At 42.4% G+C, this 25,544-nt stretch overlaps 1 protein-coding gene and 1 long non-coding RNA gene across 3 annotated transcripts in view; one reads left to right on the top strand and one right to left on the bottom strand.

The window, feature by feature from the left end:
• Window positions 1-3,724, bottom strand: part of LOC140703050 (uncharacterized) — a 28,343-nt gene extending 24,619 nt beyond the window's left edge. The window contains exon 1 of the long non-coding RNA XR_012082350.2: window positions 245-3,724. This is a non-coding gene — a long non-coding RNA (uncharacterized LOC140703050). The remainder of the gene's footprint in view (window positions 1-244) is intronic.
• On the top strand, window positions 3,392-16,505 carry LOC110085627 (glycine N-acyltransferase-like protein 3). 2 transcript variants are annotated; one of them, XM_020805985.3, is made up of 6 exons: window positions 3,392-3,639; window positions 4,019-4,161; window positions 9,108-9,215; window positions 13,178-13,304; window positions 13,832-13,952; window positions 15,933-16,505. In XM_020805985.3, the coding sequence occupies exons 1-6, from the start codon at window positions 3,597-3,599 to the stop codon at window positions 16,351-16,353; spliced, it is 963 nt and encodes a 320-aa protein (XP_020661644.3). In that variant the 5' UTR covers window positions 3,392-3,596; the 3' UTR covers window positions 16,354-16,505. The 2 variants fall into 2 exon arrangements, with proteins under 2 accessions (XP_020661644.3, XP_020661645.3); XM_020805986.3 differs by having other exon boundaries at window positions 3,399-3,639; window positions 3,719-4,161.
• The last annotated feature ends 9,039 nt before the right edge of the window (window positions 16,506-25,544 follow it).

Here is a 25,544-nt window from a genome sequence, read left to right as displayed (position 1 = left end):
ACTGTCCATAATATCTTGGTGCACAGCCTGATAAAGACTAGTATCAGTTGAAAGCTAGCATTTTTGTTTTGTGGTCTGATAAAGTATTGCCTGCCCATGCTGTTGTATTGTGTAAGGACCACATAGCTTTGCCTGTGCATTTTTTCATAAAAGTAAAGCAGTCATTGACAATGACCAGCAATATTAACATTTCTGCAGATCATTTATACGGTAAGTTAGAGACTGTAAATAAATACTATCATACCAGGTAAGTCATTAACTTTGTGGATGGGAGTAGAGGTCATGATGAAGTTTCATGGTGTGAGGTTCCTTCACTCTATGACAAGAGAAGCAATCGCTTCAGTGCAGCTTCTTCTGATGTTGTTAGTCTTCCTTACTCACATTCATCAGTGTTGAATGGTATGAAAAAGAAAAATACAAAAAAAAGGAGAGGTTTGTTTTGGCACAACTCTTTCTGTATGGAAGGCCCCTTCAAGCAGCAGATCAGTGATACATGAAGTTCCTAGGGGGGAAAACTTTTAACCAATTTTCCAAATACTGTATGCTGGGCCATTGCCTTTCCTGGTTCCTAAAAGTTGTTATGGGCACAGTGAGTAAAGAAGTGGTGGATGCCTGTCTTCAAAAAGGCAGGATTCCGATGTGCCTTCAAAGCACAGTTCTAAGACCATTATTGAAAAGGGCCTCCATGAATCCCACCATAGTGGATTACTGCTGGCCAATCTTTCATGTTCTATTCTTGAGGGAAATACTGACATGTCTGGTGGCTTCTACACTTCAAGGATTCCTGGATGCAAGAGATTATCTAGATCCATTTCAGTCTGGCTTCAGGTATGCCTATGGAGCCGTTTGGATGCCTTGGTGGGCAGTCTCTGCAAGGCACCAGATGGAGGACTATGTCCCTGTTCTTCTGGACCTTTGGACAGCTTTCAGTATCATTGACCATGGTATCCTACTAGGCCAACTCTCTGGGATGGGACTTGGAAGCATTGTTTGACAATGGCTGTGGTCCTTCCTTGGGTGGGGGTGGTGAATTCAGAAGATGGTGTTGTTTGAACACATGGCCATTGTCCTGTGGGGTCCCTTAGGTTCTTTTTCATTCCATATGCTATTTAACATTTATAAGAAACTACTGGGAGACATTCTCCAGCTATTTCAATTTTGGTGCAACCAATATGTTGATAATCCAACATTATTTCACATTTCCATCTAAACTGGGGAAATGTTTTGGTCCTAAACCCATAGGCAGCCATTGTTAGGAATATTAAGTTAGTGGTCCAACTGAATGATCATAGAACTCCATCCAACAAGTGGCATTTCCCTGAGAATATTCAACAGGATAAGCATCAAGAATTAAAATTTACATCTGCGCTGGGTTGAGTGCCAGGTTGCAAGGAAGAATTACAGGAGGTGCTCCTAAATGGAAGTTCCCCATTTAGAAGCTGCATATGACTTTGAAAAACAAGTGTGGAAAGGCCTTGCTTATGGATCCTTCTAATGTACTAGTAACTAAGCCACTGCCAGATAGTCAGAGATTCTAGAGAACAACAAGGAACAAGTTTGTAGAGGCTTCACTAACTCCACATATCCCAAAGAGGAGTTTTAAAATTCAACCCCAAACAAGTACCTCCGTCTTGCCTTTCTGTATGAGTATCCAAAGCTGGGCTTAATCCATAGTGCTGGCTTTCCGTTAACAAACTTAAACCAGGTCACTGTGCCTGTGTAGGCATTAGCAGTCCAGGACAGGCTTTGCCACAGCCACAGATCCTAAGTCCACTAGTATTGCATTTCCAGGCAATATTCCCTTTCAATCTTGGCAGCCTGCAGCAGTGGATTTCTCTCACACACAATCTCTCTCTCTCTCTCTCTGTCTCTCTCTCTGATGTTAGTTCATTAATGAGCCTGGCAAGGGAGCAGTCTCTATCTTTTCCTCCTCCATCTTTCCTCCCCCCCCCACCTTCCTAGTGATTGTGTCAAACAAAAAGACTGCAACAACAGCCAGCAACACCTAGGTATTAGGAATTGGTTGCATTGTAATAGGCATATGGATTGAACCCTGAACAGTGGGAATGCCAGCCAGAAATGCCAGCAATATTGGGGAACTGAGGAAGAAAGAGAACATGTATGTACCTTCTACAAAAGGAAATGGGTCTATAGACAGTCACTTCTCACAGGCAAAACTAAGAAGCAAAACAAAACAAAAAGAAACCATCCCAAACCTACATACACCTTTACCTTCTTCTTTTATGGAAGAGAGACTCATAGGAAATTCACGGGTCAATTGCCTACTCAGCCAATGACATTCTTGGGCAAGTGGGTGCCAATGGCATCAGTAGCTATCTGGCTGAGAGCATTTAGAAGTTCCCTTGTTATTATTGGGTTTGGAAGCAGCCTCAAGGCTGAAATAATAGCTCCAGTTATGGAAATGGGGGGGGGGGAGAGGAAGTACCACTAGATGATTCACCATCCCCAGATTCCCATCTTCAGTGTTTTGGTGTTTCCAGGATGTAGGAAATCATGCTAGGACAAATGATGAGGTGATGCCCTGAAATGTCCATTATGGAATCCTTAGGAGTGTTGTTCTCTCTCTCCCCCCCCCCATCTCTGTTTTTGACTCCAGCCCTTCCTCCTTCCTGATGATTATTAGTTATTTTACTACCTCTCATGGCAACTAAAATTCAGAGTTCATGCTATCCCATGCACCACTTGCAATAACACTCTTCTGTCTCCATATGGTCAAATTGTCAGGATTTTTGCACGCACTGGGCAACTCATGGGTGTTAGAGTCACATCACAATGTGCATCTTTGCCTCTACCTTTGGAAAAATCCCTGAGAATGCAATGAATTAATTATCTACTGGCTTCTAATGTCCTCTGGACTTGCAGACAGGTCACATCAATATGAAAAAAACAACATTCAGCCAAAATTCAAATTCTCTATTTTGTTGATTGTTAGACCAGCTTTTTTTTTTAAAGGCACATATTTTGGAGCTCAAGCTTTCAGGATCATTGCCCTTCCTCAAGCACAGTTTTATAAAAGGCAGAGGAGGAAAAAGAGGTGAAAAAAGGATTCCTTTTCCTATATCAAGGTGCAATCAGATGGCAATAAAGGATTGCATCTGATTGTGTTAGAAAGGGCTGCTTAATGGGGGGGGGGCAATCTTCCTTAAAGCAATCTGTTCATACATATAAGAATCTGCCCAGCCCAGCTGCAAAACTAGCTCTGCTGCGGGATCTAAAAGATCCAACTTGAGCATGGAGCAGGGTTGGTTTGGTTCAGTGTGGTTTGTCTGATCACTGGAGAATAGCTTGCACTGGACCGTGCCACAAATTGTACAAAATGCAAGCTATATCTCTGTCTGATCACACCCTCGCTCTCCCCCCGCCCCTGCCTTTTTCTTTGTAAGTCATCTAATAAGGACTTTGGAGTTCGTTGGCCAAAAGAGCTGTTTCTGCATTCTGCATTTTAACCAGTCTTTCTTTCCGCGGAGACTTCGGGGACAAAAGGCATGATTCTATTAATGGTTCATTCTGTCAGAAATAAAATATTGCTTTTCCGGATGGCATTCCTTAAGGAGCCTCAGCAAGGCTGACATAAGATGTGCCTGCAGCCCCGTAACACAATTCCTCTTTTCTCTTCAGGTCAGTAAGCAATGGTCACAGAGCTACAGTCTGATTCCCATCCAAAATATGGTGAAACCGTTTTTCTGTACCATTCCAGAAATCCAGATACAACTGCTGCAATTATTCAGAGGAAGTGGGTTATCCAGATGGACTGGAGCCAATGCGGAGCACTCAAATGGATCCGTTCTGTGTTTCTGATGGACAGAAAGTGTGAAGACTCTTAGGGACAGTGGACCTAGCAAAATCATGGACTTGCTTTTGGTTGCCAAGCCTCATGTGTTATCAACAATTTTAGTCCAGCTATCAAATCACTCCAGTTTTTCATAGGTTGGGAGGAGAGAGTGGGTTAGAAATGCTGCTACATTTCTGTTTCTCTGTCTCTCATGTCCGTTTTCAGGTCCTTCCTCAACTCCATCACCTTTGCTGGTGCTTACCTGCTTCGCAACCCCTGTTAGGCCTGCCATGCTGATCCTCACCTGCCCCTCAAAGCTGCAGCTGTTAGAGGGTGTGCTGCGAAGATGCCTGCCTGAGACGCTTCCGGTAAGACTTCGGCATCTCCCTCATCGCTTGAGCTCGCTGCCTTTGTCTGTAAATTTAACAAATGTCCCCTTTTGATACTGCTGTCTTTCATTAGAGGGAAGTTGCAGGTGTTCATCTTCCCTCTGTAGTTAAAAGTCAAAGGTACCCACCTAGAAAAAGATGCCAGCCCCAGAAATAATGTAAACAGAGGACCAGAGAATGGGGCAAAAGGAGATTGGAAACCTCCACCTTCTACTCCCTCCCACGCCACAAAATCCAAACCCAAACTTCAACACCCTCTTGTGCTGCAAATCCCTGAGATTCACCCAGTGTAGCAATGAATCAGTCAGCTGAGGATAGTTAAGATCCAGGCAGTTAATTGGAGAACTGAGTACATCTGTTATACAGTACTTAACCCAAACAAGACGGAGCTGCTTCTGGTCAGTCGAAAGGTAGAACAAGGAATAGGGATGCAGCCTGTACTAGATGGGATTACACTCCCACTTTAAAAACAAGTGCACAGTTTGCGGGTGATCCTGAATTCATCCCTGGGCCTGAATGGCCAGATCTCGGTGGTGGCCAGGAGAGCATTTGCACAATTAAAACTACTGCACCAGCCACATCAGTCTCTTGAGAGATCTGATCTGACCAGATTACTGGCCGGATTACTGTAACACACTCTATTTGGAAAGCTAATGGAAAGTGTCAGGAAACTTCAGCGGGTCCAAAATGCAGCAGCCAGATTGCTGACTGGGGCCGATTACAGGGATGACACAACCCAGCTCCACTGGCTCCTGATCTGTTTCCAGGCACAATTCAAAGTTTTGATGTATTAAACCCTAAATGGCCTGGGTCCAAGCTATCTCAACGGCCGTCTCTCCCATTATGAGCTGCTTCGGTGTTAAGATAATCAGGAGAGGCCTTTCTCTTGATCTCACCACCTTCACTGGTGCATCTGATGTGGACACAGGAGAGAGCCTTCTCTGTTGCTGCTCCTAGGCTTTGGAACTCCCTCCCACAGGAGGCCAGACTGGCCCCATCTTTGCTGTCCTTCCGAAAGCAGGCAAAGACCTTTCCCTTCAGGCAAACCTTCCCACAGTAACTAGCTACCTCTGTGTGATTTTTAGAGGGATTGTTTTTGTGTTTTTCATTTTTTGGCTTTCCATTTCTCAGAGTGACTTCCCCCCCCTTTTCAGTATTTCTATACTTCTTGTTCTTAGCTTTAATGCCTTTTAATGATGTAAGATACCTCTTTATACTCCTTGTCCTTAGCTGTCACTATTGTCTTTTAATGATGTTAACCATTGCTGTCTACTCATTGTTTTAAACTTTAAATATTCACTTTCAGTGTTGTAAACTGCCTTTTTGGGGAGAAAGGTGGGGTAATATTTGCAACAAATAGATAGATAGATAGATAGATAGATAGATAGATAGAGAGAGAGAGAGAGAGAGAGAGAGAGAGAGAGACAGACAGACAGACAGACAGACAGACAGACACACACACACACACACACACACACACACATGCACCCATGCCCAAAGGAAAACACAGAAAAAGAACAAATGGCGCCATCATCTCCTTTGTGTGTTTCAGCAAGGTGCCTCCTCTCTTTGGACAACGGGTCCTGGTGTGCGTGTCTTGCAAAATCTAGGTCTACATCCAGGCATTTAGAGTCAACGTATTCATATTTTTAGGGATTATTCATATTTCATCAGGAACTAGGAATGTTATTACTGGCAAAGACTTCACCACCCCACCTCCCTTCCCCCCCCCTTTCCCTTTTTCTTTAATTTTGCAAAAGCAGAATGAAAGCTGCCTTCATTTTAAAAGTATGTTTCAGGAAAAGAGTTCAGAAAAAAGTGCCTTTTCCAACAAAGCAATTTTATATGTTTTGTAGAACTAGTTTATCATGTTCATTCTGCTCTGTATGATCAACAGCAGTTTATAATAAATTACCAGTGTTATAACTTTATTTAGTAATAAAACATAATACTATTTACCCATGACTCTGAGCCAGGAAAAGGACCAGCAATGCTGCCTAGGGCATTCTGGGAATTATAGCCTCAAAAAACTAATATTTCCAAGCTCTGCTATGATTATGTGTGACAGCACAATTGCTTGCTGTTGCACAGGCAATTCTGTAGAGGAACTGATCTCTGAGATGGAGAAATGTCCTGTGTGGCAAGCAGGATTGTTCTGTGTGGCAAGCAGGATTGTTCCTGGGTGTTCCCTCCCATAGAGTGTACCTATACTAGCCCCTTGGTTTACCAGGGACTCCGCAGTGATGAAATAAGTAGGACAGCAACCAGCGTGCTGATGATAGAAAACCTCAGATGCAACTACACAGCAAGAGAAATGCACATTTATCTGCTGTGAAATCCTCCTTGGGAATTTGGGTTTCCCCACATCTGTGCAGATTAACTGGCCACACAGGGAGACGCCAATTGGCTAAACAGCCTTGTTTGCAGCTTGCTAACTTAGCTCTCCTGTAGCCATGCAGGAGGTGCAATTACAGGATAACTACCTTAATAAGCTTAAGAAACAAGGGCCAAGTGGCAATTTCCTCTTCTTGTTTCTCCTCTTGTTTTTTATTCTTACTCTTACTCTTATTGGTGTCTAGATGCCCTAGTGCAGCAGTGCTAGCACAAAGCTATTTTTAAAAAGAAGTGGCATTATTTGCAAAATAGAAACCTACAAAATGGTATTTGCTGGAAAATTATTACAAGATGCTGGAGAGTATCTCCCATGTCTTGGGTTTTCATTCAGCACTTACATTGTCCAAATAGATGAGAAATCTTAACAGCTCTGCATATTACTTGAAATTTTTACATGACTTTATAATGACTTTAGACAGACTAACCACTGCAACTGTAACACAACACAGACTGGATCCCCACTCATCCTCCCACCACCCGCCACATTATCTTGCCAACCATAGCACATATTTTTTTGTGTAAGTTCAAACGAAAAGAACACACCATCTGAACTGATGTGAATGGATCTGCTGTAGAGAGAAAAAAGTAGAAACCCCCAGTGGCAGGGGGGAAACTACAGATGATGGGGGCCTCCAGGCTAATTTGCATTTGCTTTTATGTCTTGTGGCCAACTAAATATATGCAAATCAGACCATCCCATTCCCATAGCATTAACCACATTTTTGTCAACATAGATGCAGGCTTAGAATAAGACTGTGTGAATCCATGCTAAAGCTCGCAAGAAGTCCTATGCTAAGTTATAGGGAACATATAACTACCCTGCTACAGCAGCTTCACTGGTTATCATTAGGGTTGCAGGCACAATTCCAAGGATTGGTGATAACCTTCACAGCCTTACATGACAGGGGGCAGTGCAAACTTTGGGAAGTGTGGGCGGCATATAAGTTAAATAAATAAATAAATAAATAAATAAATAAATAAATAAATAAATAAATAAATAAATAAATAAATAAATAAATAAATAAATAAATAAATAAATATTCTGCCCAGACTCTTCAAAGGAGAGGCTCTTCACTACGTCTTCTTGTCACCTTCAGAGGCACACTTGGTGAGGGCACAAGGTAGGGCCTTTTGAGCAGCTGCTCCCAGATTATGGAACTCCCTGACTACTGAGGCTAGTTTGGTGACTTCCCTCCTGTAGCTCAAATGCCTACAAACTTTCATGCATAGACAGGCTTTTAGCTTCTAACTGGCTGCCAGGGACAGGGTTTTTAAATGCATTTGGTTGGCAGGGCTAATGGCTTTTGTGTGTGTTTTTAGTAATTTTATGTTGTGTTACATTTGACTTGTGTGATTGCCTTTATTAGTCCTTTTGGGCAATTGCTGGGCAGGTTCAGCTGACATCATTAATGATGCCCAGAGTAAAGACTGGTGTGGGAATGAACTGTATTCTTTTTGCCTACCTTCTGCTTGCACCAGTAAGGAATTAAATTCTGTTTTTTAAAAAAGGTTTATGAATGTGAGATATTGTGCTTCTGTACCCACTATTCAAAAAGTTGGAAATGGCCTGATATTGTTGCACAATATCGTGCCTGTGTTGCCAGCAGGGAAAAAAAAGGATGCTAAGCTTTACATAGCAAAGGGCATCCTGAGGGTTGACAACATCGACGGCAACAGTCAAGATAGTCTACAAGACACTCTCTTCTGCTCAATACCATTCACAAAGAGACACCACACAAGGGAAAATCCGAGAAGCTGACTCCCTTTTTTTCATCAGTTAAAAACTTCTTATCTAAGTCAATCGAGTTAAGCCTGAACTCTCACTGGTGCAAAAATGAATAACCTGAGCCCATCCTATAATGGAAATACAGAAATGAACATAATAGATGATATTGCTGGGGAAAGTGGGGTGGAGCAATAGGAAAAAAAGAGAAACCGTAACGTGAGATGGATCGACTCAACAGAGGAAGCCACAACTGTTAGTTTGCAGGATCTGAGCAGAATTTACTGGAAAAGACTATAAAGGAGGGGCAGTAGGAAAAGAGAACAACCTAAGATGAGATATTGTTGGTTTTCAACATCTGAGCACAGATGTTAATGATAAGGGATTTTGCAAGTCAGTAACTTGTATAGTCACCAAACATCAGAAGTGACTTCATAACACCTAGCGTCTTTGGGGTGATTTTCTTAACTACCAAACAGTAGTATAGTGACAGGATGGATGGAATAGGCACCAAAGCTCTGTAAAACCATCCCCATCCTCAAAGCACAGTATTTTCAGAGCTTAAATGATTAAGCGTTTGAATATTTATTCTCCATTTTTAAAAATAATTTTAAAAACATTTTAATGCCAGAAACAGAAACTCTTTTAAATGTCTATTTGGCCAGAAAGGAATTAAAAAGTTCTTCTCCTAACAGTCATTTCATTTGGTCATGACTGGAAGGTTGTAGGGCCACAACAATGGCTCTTTGATCCCTGGAGTTTACCCATCCCTGCTCTAAGTCATTCTAACTTTATGTTTCATTGACAGATATATGGAGCCATCTTGCACATCAACCGTGGAAACCCAGCTCAGTCTGAAGTGGTGGTGGACTCTTGGCCAGAATTTAAAGCTATCATTACCCGCCCAAAAAAGGAGGTAAGATATGAAATCTGAGTGGCAGTGGTGGACAAAGTCAGCCCCAATCTGTGAGGGATAACTTCAAAACAGCAGAACCTGAGGCAGAACAATCTAGGGATGACTTTTGTAAGAGATTAGAAACAACCCACGGAAACTGCCCAGTGTAGTGGCAAGACCACTAGATAGTGTGATTGATGAATGAATGAATGAATGAATGAATGAATGAATGAATGAATGAATGAATGAATGAATGAATGAATGAATGAATGAATGAATGAATTCTCTTTTTAACCAGACCCAAGATCTGTCCCCCCTTCATGGATTGCTGCCTTGTCGTGGCGAAGGGGCTTGAGTAACTCAGAGAAGCTATGGGCTATGCCGTGCAGGGACACCCAAGACGGACAGGACATAGTGGAGAGTTCTGACTAAACGCAATCCACCTGGAGTAGGAAATGGCAAGCCACTCCAGTATCTTTGCCAAGAACGCCCCATGATCAGAAACAAAAGGCTAAAAGATATGACGCTGGAAGATGGGCCCCTCAGGTCGGAAGGCGTCCAACATGCTACTGAGGAAGAGCAGAGGACAAGTACAAGTAGCTCCAGAGCTAATGAAGTGGTTGGGCCAAAGCCGAAAGGACGCTCAGCTGTGGACGTGCCTGGAAGTGAAAGGAAAGTCCAATGCTGTAAAGAAAAATACTGCATAGGAACCTGGAATGTAAGATCTATGAACCTTGGGAAGCTGGAGGTGGTCAAACAGGAGATGGCAAGAATAAACATCGACATCCTGGGCATCAGTGAACTAAAATGGACAGGAATGGGCGAATTCAGCTCAGATGATTATCATATCTACTACTGTGGGCAAGAATCCCGTAGAAGGAATGGAGTGGCCCTCATAGTCAACAAAAGAGTGGGAAAAGCTGTAATGGGATACAATCTCAAAAATGATAGAATGATGTCAATACGAATCCAAGGCAGACCATTCAACATCACAATAATCCAAGTTTATGCACCAACCAGCATTGCTGAGGAGACTGAAATTGAACAATTCTATGAAGATTTACAACACCTTCTAGAACTGACACCAAAGAAAGATGTTCTTCTCATTCTAGGGGACTGGAATGCTAAAGTAGGGAGCCAAGAGATAAAAGGAACAACAGGGAAGTTTGGCCTTGGAGTTCAGAACGAAGCAGGACAAAGGCTAATAGAGTTTTGTCAAGAGAACAACCTGATCATCACAAACACTCTTTTCCAACAACACAAGAGGCGACTCTATACATGGAAATCACCAGATGGGCAATATCGAAATCAGATTGATTATATCCTCTGCAGCCAAAGATGGAGAAGCTCTATACAGTCAGCAAAAACAAGACCTGGAGCTGACTGCGGTTCTGATCATCAGCTTCTCATAGCAAAATTCAAGCTTAGACTGAAGAGAGTAGGAAAAACCACTGGGCCACTCAGGTATAATCTAAACCAAATCCCTTATGAATACACAGTGGAAGTAAAGAACAGATTTAAGGAACTAGATTTGGTGGACAGAGTGCCTGAAGAACTTTGGATAGAGGCTCGTAACATTGTCCAGGAGGCAGCAACGAAAACCATCCCAAAGAAAAGGAAATGCAAGAAAGCAAAGTGGCTATCCAACGAGGCCTTAGAAACAGCAGAGAGGAGAAGGGAAACTAAATGCAAGGGAGATAGGGAAAGTTACAGAAAATTGAATGCAGACTTCCAAAGAATAGCAAGGAGAGACAAGAGGGCCTTCTTAAATGAACAATGCAAAGAAATAGAGGAAAATAACAGAAAAAGAAAAACCAGAGATCTGTTCAGGAAAATTGGAGATATTAGAGGAACATTTTGCGCAAAGATGAACATGATAAAGGACAAAAATGGGAGGGACCTCACAGAAGCAGAAGACATCAGGAAGAGGTGGCAAGAATACACAGAGGAATTATATCAGAAAGTTTTGGATATCCCGGACAACCCAGATAATATAGTTGCTGACCTTGAACCAGACATCCTGGAGAGCGAAGTCAAGTGGGCCTTAGAAAGCCTGGCTAACAACAAGGCCAGTGGAGGTGATGGCATTCCAGTTGAACTATTTAAAATCTTGAAAGATGATGCTGTTAAGGTGCTACATTCAATATGCCAGCAAGTTTGGAAAACTCAACAGTGGCCAGAGGATTGGAAAAGATCAGTCTACATCCCAATCCCAAAGAAAGGCAGTGCCAAAGAATGCTCCAACTACCGTACAATTGCACTCATTTCGCACGCTAGCAAGGTTATGCTCAAAATCCTCCAAGGTAGGCTTCAGCAGTATGTGGACCGAGAACTCCCAGAAGTACAAGCTGGATTCCGAAGAGGCAGAGGAACTCGAGACCAAATTGCTAACTTGCGCTGGATTATGGAGAAAGCCAGAGAGTTCCAGAAAAATATCTACTTCTGCTTCATTGACTATGCGAAAGCCTTTGACTGTGTGGACCACAACAAACTATGGCAAGTTCTTAAAGAAATGGGAGTGCCTGACCACTTTATCTGTCTCCTGAGAAACCTATATGTGGGACAGGAAGCAACAGTTAGAACTGGTCATGGAACAACTGAGTGGTTCAAAATTGGGAAAGGAGTACGGCAAGGCTGTATATTGTCCCCCAGCTTATTTAACTTATATGCAGAATACATCATGCGGAAGGCTGGACTGGAAGAAACCCAAGCCGGAATTAAGATTGCCGGAAGAAATATCAACAACCTCCGATATGCAGATGATACCACTCTGATGGCAGAAAGTGAGGAGGAATTAAAGAACCTTGTAATGAGAGTGAAAGAGGAGAGTGCAAAAAACGGTCTGAAACTCAACATCAAAAAAACTAAGATCATGGCCACTGGTCCCATCACCTCCTGGGAAATAGAAGGGGAAGATATGGAGGCAGTGTCAAATTTTATCTTCCTGGGCTCCATGATCACTGCAGATGGAGACAGCAGCCCTGAAATTAAAAGGCGCCTTCTTCTTGGGAGGAAAGCGATGACAAATCTGGACAGCATCTTGAAAAGCAGAGACATCACCTTGCCAACAAAAGTCCGAATAGTCAAAGCTATGGTTTTTCCTGTCGTGATGTATGGAAGTGAGAGCTGGACCATAAAGAAACCAGACCGCCGAAGAATTGATGCCTTTGAATTGTGGTGCTGGAGGAGGCTCTTGAGAATCCCCTGGACTGCAAAGAGAACAAACCTATCAATTCTAAAGGAAATCAACCCTGAGTGCTCACTGGAAGGACAGATCCTGAAGCTGAGGCTCCAGTACTTTGGCCATCTCATGAGAAGAAAAGAGTCCTTGGAAAAAACCTTGATGTTAGGAAGGTGTGATGGCAAGAGGAGAAGGGGACGACCGAGGATGAGATGGCTGGACAGTGTCTGCGAAGCAACCAACATGAACCTGACACAACTCCGGGAGGCAGTAGAAGACAGGAGGGCCTGGCGTGCTCTGGTCCATGGGGTCACGAAGAGTCGGACACGACTAAACGACTAAACACAAGATCTGTCCACTGGACATGACTGTGCACTTACCAGCAATTTCCTCCAAGGCTGGCACTTGGCTCTTTGGATTCTCTTGGCCATGGAAAATCTCCAGGAGCTGATAGTTGCAAACGAGCATCTCATGTATCTCAAAATCCCTTTCAGGTCACCATAAGTTGGAGGTGACTTGATGGTGCGGAATAACAAATGCCGAGCGTCCCTTGTCCTCCTTTATGCCCCCGAGTTTCCAAGAGGGATCTAAACCTTCCCTCTGTCACAACTGTTGGCTATAGAGGTGGTTCATGTCCTCCTCCTGAGTCTATTTTGCACCTCACCCATTGTCTTTTGGGTCCTTTATCCTTTCTGGCACCAGAATGCACTAGTCGCCTATTTCCTGTCCCAGAGGCAGGAATAAGAGATGCCTTCAGCAGTGCTCCAAATTTCATGATGCCGCTTGACGCCCTGTCCTACAGGTAGTGAAAGACAAATGGGATTACTATGCCAATTTGTATGCTGCTTTCTACCGTGATGCGGATTCCTGCCGAGCACTCCTGGAAAATAATGATGTAGTTGACTGGAGTGCAGCCCTCCAGATCCAAGGTGAGCCCCTGCAAGCACTGAGGAGTGACCAAATGATACTTTGGCCAGATTGCCCCAAGAGAAATACGGTATATTCAATAAAATGGAGCCCACCACCAAGTTTCCAGCCCAAATAAGCACTCATCTGCCTCAGTGTGAATTCAGCTGTATTTCAGGGCTGCCCCTCCTCACCTAATGAAAGCAATGAGCATCTGGCCTCTTCCTGGCTCAAGTGCTGTAGGTTGATGACCAGCTTGGTCCAGGGAAGGTCCAGTTTATTGGCTAGACCCCTGCGGAGACATGACCTCTTGGCTTCTTTTTTTCCTCAAAGATATATATTTTTTCTTTTCTGTATCCTCCAAGATACATCTAAGAAGGTAAACTGTGCTTGCAGTCCACAGACCACACTGCCCTGTTCAGATTGTTCCCATATCTAGTTTAGTATTATTCCTAAAAATTATACTTTGAATGGTGATACAAACCCAGTGTTTCAGAAGTGAGAATTCTTAGTTGCAGCTGCAGCTGAGTCACCTATTATGTTCATACAGGACTGCAAGATGGCCTATATGAAATTGTCAAAGAAATTGCAGAGGCCAGCCATGTCCAGCTGGAGCCATACTTTTACCGGCCAGTGATGCATCCAGATCCATCTACTCTCCGTCAGAGTCGGTCAGTGGGTGTTCCCTTTCATCCTCCTATTCATTCATTCATTCATTCATTCATTCATTCATTCATTCATTCATTTATTTATTTATTTATTTATTTATTTATTTATTTATTTATTTATATGCTGCCCACACTACTCAAAGGTCTCTGGGCCTTTATACATGCTCCCCGTTACCTGCTCAGTGGGATGTGGATTCTATAGAACTCTTTGATTGCACAAAAGAACATCTAACTATCCCATAGCTCAGTGGTCCCCAGCCTTGGGCCTCCAGATGTTCTTGGACTTCAACTCCCAGAAATCCTGGCCAGCAGAGGTGATGGTGAAGGCTTCTGGGAGGTGTAGTCCAAGAACATCTGGAGGCCCAAGGTTGGGGATCACTGCCATAGCTAAATTCCAACCCCTTGCACAATAGTTGGATCATTATTGTTGGACTATCTAACAATAGAACCCACAAGAGAAGACATGAATCCTCACAACTCAGTCAGCACCTCTGACTGGAACAGTCTCTCTTTCAGTCTGCAATACCATTTCAGCCTTTCAGTTGGGTATAGACTGTAGATGCCATAGATGCCCTTCAGGTCTAGCAGACAGCAGTTTGTGAACCGGGAGGGGGGAGCAGGCAGGGAAACTCTACTGCTTCTCTGTCTAGCCACTGGAAAAGCTTGTATTTTCCGCTTTGTACCACTGCTCCTCAAGCAGCATGGAAGATTTCTCAATCTATATTTTCTCTGTTTGCCGAGAAATAATGAAAACATTGACAAAACCGAGGTTATAAGAGTTACAATGGATGTGTGACAAGCTTTAGTCCCATTCATGACAGCTGTGGCACACCCACAGGTGTGGACAGAAATATTCGTATAGTGCTAAAAGTCAAGGTACTTCCCAGTGTTGTGTCTATTGTGTAAGGACACTACCTTGATCGTGGATGTTTACAGGAGCCTCAGAGGTCATTGTGTTTGATTTGCAGCCCTCTTATGTTTTCCCTGTATTCCCTCTTTTTTTTTCCTTCCTGGAAAATACAGTAGGACTCCCTTATCCACAGAATCAGTATCTGCTGGTTCATTTATCCCCAGTCTGAAAATATTAAAAGAAAAATCCTAGAAATATATATTTCTAAAGATGAAGTTCCCAGAACTGGCCAGAGACCATGCTGTGTAGAGAGTTCACTATGACCTGCATTTTTTTCAACATCCATGAGAGTAGGGGCCGGAACTGATCCCCCATGGATACGGGGGGGGGGGTTGTAAATTGGTTGAGGAAGAAAGATTTAATAACTCTCCAATGCCTTTGACTGTGAGTATCAGACATACCCAGCCTGAAAGCACTTGCTATTGAAATTTCACTTGTAGTTTACAGTGGAAAGGGGTGATACTAGGAATCACCCATTTGGAATCAACCTTTCTAAAGCTCTGCCTGTATCGACTTACAGATTGCTCCACAGGGCATGCTTGCAGTCTTGTAGGGTTTTTTCTAACTGTCCCACCTATAACGTAGGGAACTGTAGGGTTAAAAACTTTCTCTCAAATCCTTTAGGCTAGGGTGGGAAAAGTTTGGCCATCCATATGTTGTTGGACTGCAGCCCCCATCAGCCCCAGCCAACATAGCCAGTAGCCAAGGATGCTGGAAGGCTGCACTTTCTGCACCCCTGTTCTACACTGTGTTTCGCTATTTCCCTTTGCATTCAAGTGAGATCGTATATTGAGAGTCCTCACCCCACACAGCTGTTAACTGGTTTATTTATACCACCTTCATTTTGTACCACTTTCAGGAACAGAAACTGGGAGCGCTGCATGTCATCTGAACTCAGACCGTTCTTTTAAAGGGCTCTGTTGTTTTATTCCTGTTAAGTACAACTCAAAATCACTACATGTATCAGTCAAGTTTGTGTGTGAGACAGAAAGACATGGTGAGAGAGTGAGAGTCAGAAGATTTTCTAGAACTTTCACGTTCTCTCCTCTCTTCCCAATCCTCTTGTATTTCAGGCTCACAAATGACCTCCTCCGTTTTGGGGCCCTCAACCCATCTCATGCAAGTTTTCTCAATGAAGTATGGGACTTTGGGGGCAATCATCGAAGCCGACGGTATCTGGAGAGCTTGATCCGTCTCTTCCCTAGTGCTTGCCTCGTAGACAAGGAAGACCAGGTTGTCTCCTGGTCCCTCACTGATCCCGTCAGCTGCTTATCACATGGCTATACCCTTCGTCAGTACCGGGGACAGGGCTGTTCGGGAACTGTCCTGCAGAGGCTAGGTGGAAAGCTCCACTCCCTTGGCTTTCCGTTGTATGCTGGGGTTCTGGCAGAGAACCAACCCTCCTTGCAAACATTAAAGAAACAGGGCTTCCATATTTTGCCTGGGACATACTACATGCTGATTGGGAAACCAAACCTCGCTCTCAAGAATTAGCAAGGGGCAATGGTCTCAGGGGATCTGGACCTCCCCCCTTAATGAAGTCATTGATGAAAAAAGACAAAGCGATGGTTAGAATGGAGGGATGAAGTTCAAAGGCTCTTCCTCTGAACATCTTCATGATTAAATCATAAGCAAGGGGAAGAAAATGTTTTAAAAGTGTATGTTGTAGTTATTGCTTACAATAAGCAAAATACCGGTGCTCCTAACAAATAATCAAATGGTCCAACAGCAAAACTTGCAAGTATAACTACATTATTATTACTTGCTATTATTTATTACATTTCCACTACTGAGTTGCACTCGAGGAGGCTCACAAACCATTAGAGTAGCATAATAAGAACAAGGTGCAAACTCCACCAAATAATCATTAAGTGAAATATATTATGATATGGTAGCAACCTAACTCCATTCTGAAGGAAATCAACCCTGAGTGCTCCCTGGAAGGACAGATCCTGAAGCTGAGGCTCCAGTACTTTGGCCATCTCATGAGAAGACTCCCTGGAAAAGACCCTGATGTTGGGAAAGTGTGAAGGCAAGAGGAGAAGGGGACGACAGAGAACGAGATGGTTGGACAGTGTCACCGAAGTGACCAACATGAATTTGACCCAACTCCAGGAGGCAGTGGAAGACAGGAAGGCCTGACGTGCTCTGGTCCATGGGGTCATGAAGAGTCGGATACGACTTAACAACTAAACAACAAAAGTAACCTGACAAGACAAACGTTCACTTGTTTTGTCTCTTAACTGGAACTCAACTGACTGAGGAACACTTCAAACAGAGGAGTTCCTCTGTAAATTGGGCCACACTATCTCCATGCCCCTGCCCTTGCCTTCAGATTATTAATGTCTCCATGGGGAGTTTTCCACACCACATCCATCCTTGTTGCTGAGCACAGCTTACATCATCCTTTTTGGCCAACATGGGTCTTTCTCCCCCATCATCCTTCTCCCGGCTGGTGCAGGAAAACAAAAGGGGTCCATTGGACTGCACCACTTTGGACTGAAAGGAGGAAATGTTATTTTTCAAATATTTCCATGTGAAACCAACTACCCAACAAACTGGAGAAGCACATATATGGGAGGAAAGGTTTATTACTGCTCATCCAACTCATTTCTGACCTTAAAAAAAAATCAAAGTTGTCCCGTTCCCCCCAGGTGGGTCATATTTTAAAATAGAATCTTCCCACCTGCACTCAGAAACAGCACAGCCCATCAGGGTTGTCAGCTCTCTGGCACTGTGTTCTGCCATGTGTACACAGCAGGCCTTTGTTTCCCTAGCCTAGACCAAGGCACCTTAGGAGTTGTGTGTTCTCGTTGCTCCTGCCGCTGCTGCTTATTGCTGCTGAGCTGTGGTTCCTCACCTGGGGTCCCCAGAGGTAGCTGGGCTTCAACACCCTAAACTCCCAGCTGGCATGAAAAAAATGGTGGTGGTGAGGTTGGGGGATATGTAGTCCTGGAAAATCTGGAGCCCCATCGGATAGGAGTCATGGCCGTAGAGCTTTCCTGCCTTTGGAGAGTTGGAATAAATCTCTCCTTTTCCCTCCCTGCCTCTTGGAAAGGATCAGAGACATCTTTTCTGTGTGTTGCAAAATCATGCCAGGGGGAAGAAAGAGCTCTGTGGCATCTCACCAGTTTTCTTCACATGAAAATTACAGAGTAAAAATTAAGATAAGAACTTTAAAAAAAAAAAAAAACACCAAGTACCAGGGCAGTTTCGGTGGGTATAGAAAAAAGCAAACTCACAAGTCATACAACTCTGCATCACCCCATGGAATTTTACTTACACAGTCTGCTGCCCAAGTAAAAAACTGTGCTTAATTTGTACAATTTATTCTTTGAGGCCATGGAAACTGATTTAAACATTTGTGAGTCTTATGCATGCTATTACAAAGAAGGAGCTAGCAGGCTCATTTGTAGCGGGAATTCCGAGAAAGGCGAGGCCAACAAAAAGTTCCGTTACACTTTATAGACTGAGAAATTCCGTTTGGTCCATTTTTTCCATGGATTGTGGTTCACTTCATCAGATACCTTGGGTTGTTCACTCGTAATTGGTACAGTATTAATTCAGAAAGAATGTGTTGCTGTTTAGTCGTTAAGTCATGTCCAACACTTTGTGACCCCATGGACCAGAACACAACAGGCCCTCCGGTCTTCCACCGCCTCCTGGGGTTTGGTCAGATTCATGTTGGTAGCTTCATTGACACTGTCCATCCATCTCGTCCTCTGTCGTCCCCTTCTCCTCTTGCCCTCACATTATCCCAACATCAGGGTCTTTTCCAGGGAGTCTTCTCTTCCCATGACATGGCCAAAGTACTGAAGCCTTAGCTTCAAGATCTGTCCTTCCAGACAGCACTCCAGGTTGAAGAAAGAATTTAGGAGAGCTTTGACAAATTTGCCACATATTTGAGGAACCAGCTCCTACATATCTTCAGTAATCCGCACTGGATGTGGGGGAAAGAACATGTTGTGGATTTCTGGTGAGTATTTGTAGGACCAAAAAAAATGCATTTTCTTAAGATTCATTGAGCGTTTGCCTTTGGCCACCAGGTGTCGCTTTTACCTCCATGAAAAGTAGCACTGTGGCAGTGTTTCAGGCTTTAAACTTTTGGTCCTGAAGATGACAGTAAAAGCTAGATGTTATCCATTTCATTTGTCTTCATCTATACATAAGAGTGGAAGCAGCTCAAACATTCAGACTGGGATTATACCAAATAATTCATAATAATTCTGGTATAAATCTCCTTTGTCATGGAAACACGGACTTTAACATTTCCACTGTTAAGAAAGAAATCAGGCTTATGGCAAAACACATGATCATGGTTGCAAATCCCATTAAAATCTGTGGGAGCAGAGTGTAGAAATTTTTGGTTTTCCTGGAGTTCAACATCCAACCCCCCCCCCCTTTTGTGGTTTTGTTCTGGTTCACAGATGTACTAATCTTTCCACTATTTTTCACACTAACTAATCACACACTTCTCCAGTGGTTGCAGGCATCTTTTAAGACCTAGAATACTAGACACCATTCCTTAGTGCCACTAGGGAATGTATTAAACTGCAAGACCAAGCACTTCCAAATGCCCCTCCAAGTATTTTGGGGTTGTTCCTTTCATGCTCTACCAATCACAGTCTCCTTTGCCTCAAACAGGTATATTAGGGCTCAATCACAAGTGAGAAAAGAACCCCAGTTATACAGATTCTTTTCATCTCCCTCTTGTTCTGATACATTTTTTCTAGTGGTCACATGGTGTATATATCAGCGGGAGTGTTTACATTGTTTTGAACTGAATTACTACAGTGCTGCCTCGACTTACGAACTTAATTGGTTCCGGAATTCTGGTCGTAACTCGAAATGGTTGTAAGTCGAAGCACCGTTTCCCATAGGAATGCACTGAAATGCAATTAATCAGTTCTGGCCGAAGGAAAAATAATCACCACCACCCCAAAAAAACACACTGCAAGACCCATCAGAAACACGATTAATCCATTCCTGCCAAAGGAAAAAAAAAAGAAAAGAAAAGTGAACAAACTGTGCAAGACCCTTCGGAAATGCAAAAAAGAAAAGCAAAAAGCAAACAAACCGTGCAAGACCCTTCGGAAATGCAAAAAAACAGCAAAGCAAAAAGGAAACACACCATGCAAGACCCTTTGGAAATGCAAAAAAAGCAAAGCAGAAAGCAAACAAACCATGCAAGACCCATTGGAAATGCAAAAAAAGGAAAAGCAGAAAGCAAGCAAACCTTGCAAGACCCATCGGAAATGCAAAAAAGCAAAGCAAAAAACAAACAAACCTCTCAAGACCCATCGGAAATGGGGGAAAAAACCCAAAAAGCAAACAAACCCTGCAAGACCCATCACAGCATAGAAACATAATCCCACCACCCAGCCCAAAACCACGCTGCAAAACCCACCCAGAACAGTTTTTTAAAAGCAGAACGCAGCACCTTACCTTACCAGGAAGTCCGAAGCTTCTTCCGATCGCACTCACTCTAACCATTGGGGCAAAAGAGCTACAAAGAAGCAGCCTCTTCGCCTACCAACGGTTAACAATTATCTTTTGAAATAATAATTTTAAAATGGGGAACTGGGAGTTAACGAAGGTTGTTATTTGAAAATAAGGTTGAAACCATCCATATTATGTAAAAGATGGACAGTGAAGAGCAGCAAATGAGGGGGGATTAACTCATTTGTGATGTGGTGTTGGAGGTAAGCCTCACAGATACCACAGACCACCAGAAAGGCAAATAAGTGGGTGCTCAATCAAATCACATCTTACTGGAGTAAACTGAGATTATTTTACCCTGCACATATAGTGAGAATACAAAACTTACCAGGAAAGACAATATTGCTGGGGAAAGGGAGGGAGGCAGTAGGAAAAGAGGAAGACCTAACATAAGATGGGCTGACTTAACGAGTCAGAGTGGACGAGTCGCCCAGATAGGTGGGGTATAAATCAAATAAATACTGTAATAATAATAATAATAATAATAATAATAATAATAATAATAATAATAATAATAATAATAATAATAATAATAATAATAATAATAATAATAATAATAATAATAATAATAATAACAACAACAACAACAACAACAACAATAACAGCAACAGCAACAGCAACAACAACAACAACAACAACAACAACAAAGGAAACCACAGTTGTAAGTTTGCAAAACCTAAGCAGGACATACTAGAAAAGACAATATTTCAAGGAAGGAGGGGCAGTAGGAAGAGAAAACGACTGGATATGAGATGTTGTTCGTTTGCAACATCTGAGCAGACCAGTTAATTATATGTCAAATTATATGACATTTTAGAAGTCAATAACTCATCATTACCACTCATCAGGAAAGTTAGATGGCACGTAGCATCTTTGGAGATTTTTCTCAATTACCAAACAATTGTATAGTGAGTGACAAGAGGGGTGGAATAGGTATCAAAGCTCTGCTAACATCAAGTAAGACCATCTCAGCCACAAAGCAAAAAAAACCCAGTAATTTCATAGCTTAAACAAATGAGATCTGAATATTCGTTCTGTATTCTTTTTTTAATATATATTTTTAAGATTTGAATTTTTAAAAAACAATTTAATATCATTTTTGTGTCTCAGTTTTTACAGCCAGACACAGAACCCCTTTGCCAGTCTGATTCTGATAAGCCTGTTTGGCTAGGATGGAGTTAAAAAGTTAGCTTAGAGTCAGTTTACTGGGACCTGACTGACATGGTTAAAAATTTAGATTGTCCCAGATTTACAGCTGATTTCTCCTTTGAAAACTCACATGAGGAGACTGATCTCAAAAATTCTGAGAAAATGTTTACTGGAATATTCCACCCACCGAGACTTATTAATGTATATAATATTTCATTTGTAAAAGCTCCTGCTGGCAGGTCTGTTCTACACATGCTCAGTCTTATAAACAGAGTGACTGTTTTTCCTTTTTGAAAGGCCTTTTTCAGGATCAATACCCTTGAAGCCTGGATTCTTTCCAAATAAAAAAGTGGGTAGTGCCAACCATTTCCTTTCAAAATAATCAATACAGTATTGGTCTTTTCAATATGAGCTATTTGAAAGCTGAAGACGTTTAAGTTCTCCTATATCTGAATCAGGGCAAAACAATTTTACATTTAGAAAACCAGAACTTGAAAATTCTTTGCCCAAACTTCCCCAAATTTGGCACAGAATGAAAGCAGATCGTCTGCTTCAGCTGTGCCAAATTTGGTGCTGATCCAAAGTTCAGTTTAAACATTATAAAAGTTTGTTTTGGCTGCCCTGTTTTTAGAGTTGCTGTATAGAATTATTTGTTCTGACAGCATAAGGATATTGCTGCACTCTCATGCAGCAATAATTAAGAACCTAAACAAGAGGTAGTTTCATGTAACATGATTTACATAAGGGTTTGTTGTTGTTTAGTTGTTAAGTCGTGTCCAACTCTACGTGACCCCATGGACCAGAGCATGCCAGGCCCTCCTGTCTTCCACTGCCTCCTGGAGTTTGGTCAAATTCCTGTTGGTCGCTTTGATGACACTGTCCAACCATGTCGTCCTCTGTTGTCCCATTCTCCTCTTGCCTTCACTCTTTCCCAAAATCAGGATCTTTTCCAGGGAGTCTTCTCTTCTCATGAGGTGGCCAAAGTATTGGAGTCTCAGCTTCAGGATCTGTCCTTCCAGTGAGCACTCAGGGCTGATTTCCTTCAGAATTGATAGGTTTGTTTTCCTTGCAGTCCAGGGGACTCTCAAGAGTCTCTTCCAGCACCACAATTCAAAAGCATCAATTCTTTATGGTCCAGCTCTCACTTCCATACATCACTATTTGAAAAACCATAGCTTTGACTATATGGACTTTTGTCAGCAAGGTGATGTCTCTGCTTTTTAAGATGCTGTCTAGGTTTGTCATCGCTTTTCTCTCAAGAAGCAGGCGTCTTTTGATTTCGTGGCAGCTGTCACCATCTGCAGTGATCATGTAGCCCAATAAAGTAAAGTCTGTCACATAAGGGTTAGAAAGTGCTTAGTTTCCATTCTTAAATCAGCAGATCCAACCCTTTTAGAATAACTTCTTGGTGGTCAAAACCTCATCTTCTTCACCTTCATAAGTACTGCAAATCTCTAGGCCTTACAGCTCTGTTCCACAGACTAAGTCTTCATTCAGAACCATCTCCACCTTTTCTTTCAAGCCCCTAAAAATAAAAAATACCCTAAAAATTGGATGAGAGGAGTGCTTTGCTTCAACGCTTTGTGTCTATGTGTGCGGTTGGGTAGATGACTAGGGTTGTGGTGGGGAGGCATGTTTATCAGGCTATGATTTAGCATTGCAGTCTGCTTTTGGGGGTGAACAACAATAGGACAGATGACTGGGGGCAAAGGCTGGCAGTGAAGGCATGGTCATAATCAGTTCAACATTGTTTCCTGGCCTCCTTCCTACATCCCCTAGATCCAGAAAAATGCACCCTGAGCTTTGTCTCTTGCTGGGAATCAAGAATGAGTCAGTTGCTTTCCAGGACAAAAGACTTCATGAAACAAAGGCCAGTTGGCAGCAGGAGGTGCCAATCCCAGGCCCTGCTCCAGACTTACCCCCAGGAAGGGGAGGTTAAGGAATCTGCAAGGGCATGAATCAGCAACCACCAACGTCTCCCCATCCCACAAGGAGCAAGCAGGGCCTGAGAGAAAAGGGTTCTGAGCAAGTGGGTCAAGGATCAATGAATCAATTCCATTTCACCCCCACTTCACCCTCCTTATGTCTTTTTTTTATCCTTCTAGGATATGGTGACTAATACGACCCATTAAGCTCAACTCCAGCCATTGGCATCAAGCTCCAGCCATTGGTCTTATTTTATGGGGGCTACACTGGGGGCTTGTCTTTCCTTACAAACCAAGGTCCACATCCTTAGCTTTTGACTCATAACAAAAGGAATGCTGTCCATTGGTTTCTGGGAAGAATCACAAACCGCATTTCCAATAGTGAGTTATATCAGCCTCCATAACCCAGAACCTCAATCCTCTATCAAGCATATATTGCCCAATAGGGCTGCATAATCTTTGTTTATACTTACTTATTAGATACCAATTCATACTTACATGCTCTTTTACAGCACTTTTTGCCAAATATCTGGTTTGTACTTCCAATGGAGCATAAGCTTCCACCCATACCTATTTGACTGGTAGAGCACGTCTTGGCTTTTATACTAAGAGATCTACGGTAACAAACTGGCTGAAAGTGTACTGACAACAATAGCATCTGAGAATTAGATTTCAATACCATAGATTTGAATCTACAGATTCATAGTATGGAATGGTCATCTCTAGATGAGTTTTGAAGGCTCCCCAAATTCTTCAGCTGACATGCTTGCTCTCAGATCTCTTTAAATTGTTCCTTATTCCTCTGTGGAGAATGAGTCACGCAGGTAACATAAAACAATTCTTCATTTTCTTTGAGACAATCGTAGGATGAAACTGGATTGCAGGATTTGTATCACAACATACTTATTTCAGTGAGAGCCTGCCTATATAATGTATGCTTTCACAACCTGAAAGGAGGCAGATCTTTCTGGGACTAGGCGAAAATCTTTTTTCCGGGATTTGAGTGTTCTAAGCTGCCTGGATGGTTCAGTGAATTAGGCTGGGAGTTCAAATCCCCATGTTGCTTCCTGGAAGAAGAGCCAGCCTGTGTGGCCTTAGGCAAGCTGCACAGTCCCATGAGGGCCCCAGAAAAAGGGAAGGGTTAACTATTCTGAGTACTCTCGACCTGGAAAACCCTGAAAAGGGTTACTATAAGTCAGGATTGATTTGACGGCACATTATTATTATTAAGCGTTCTAATATTTACGTACTTTCATCCAACATATTACTTATTGTTTTGATATATTTCTTTCAATGCTGTTTTCCACTTGATTTATGTAACCTGCTCTGAAAATGTTATTACATTTTAGGGTTGGGGTATACATTTTATTGAATGAATGAATATCTTTACCCTATTTGCTGTGCCAAGTGCTTCTTTATTTCCAATTGTACATAACAGATTAGGTTCAAGTGCTGAAGCAAATATAAATGTAGATGACAAACCTGACAGATTTCTCCCTAAAACTGTTATTATAAGGTAGGATTAGGGTGGGGTATTAATTTTATTGAAGGAATGAACATCCCCTCTGCACTTACTGTGCCAAGTTCTTCCTTGTTTATAGCTGTAGCAGCAGACTCCATTCTAATGGCGAAGCAGTTATAAGCACAGATGATAAATCTGACTGATTTCTTTGAAATAGTACCATTACACTGAAATGCCAACATTTCCAGTCAGTCTTACATGTCATATTTAGTTTTCCAGATGGCAGGACTTTCACTTCTAACAAATTATTTGACATTTTGCTTAAGAAGGCCAATTCAAAGAAGGAATGTCCAATGTTACGTCATGGGCAATTTTGGTTTGGCATGTGAAAAAAAAATTAAATTCAAATTTTGCTTCATAAGTTTGTTCTAGCTGTCCTTGGATCGCTTCTGTGTTTTGATACTGTTGCTGGGTTACATGCTAGTTTGGACTCCTATAGAAAGTGCCAGTAATGTTTAAAGAATAAAAAAGTAACTTATGGAAACAGTTATGTATGTCTTCCATAAGTAGAGAGTGCATCACACACAAGTGATAAGGGAGCATACCAATTATTTTTAGTGTTGTGAGAAAGGGCAGCAAATAGTAATTCA

This window comes from Pogona vitticeps, chromosome 1 (assembly GCF_051106095.1).
Source record: "Pogona vitticeps strain Pit_001003342236 chromosome 1, PviZW2.1, whole genome shotgun sequence".
NCBI lineage: Eukaryota > Metazoa > Chordata > Lepidosauria > Squamata > Agamidae > Pogona > Pogona vitticeps.
Note: the sequence above shows the minus strand (reverse complement) of the source record. Positions and strands in the feature narration are given on the sequence as shown.

What these genes read in the sequence shown, in the direction of transcription:
- LOC110085627 (XM_020805985.3), top strand. Translation starts at nt 3,597, where the DNA reads ATGTGCCTGCAGCCCCGTAACACAATTCCTCTTTTCTCTTCAG. An exon ending in GCCTGCCTGAGACGCTTCCG is followed by an intron (nt 4,162 to 9,107) that starts GTAAGACTTCGG and finishes TTTCATTGACAG; the next exon opens with ATATATGGAGCCATCTTGCA. An exon ending in TTACCCGCCCAAAAAAGGAG is followed by an intron (nt 9,216 to 13,177) that starts GTAAGATATGAA and finishes CCTGTCCTACAG; the next exon opens with GTAGTGAAAGACAAATGGGA.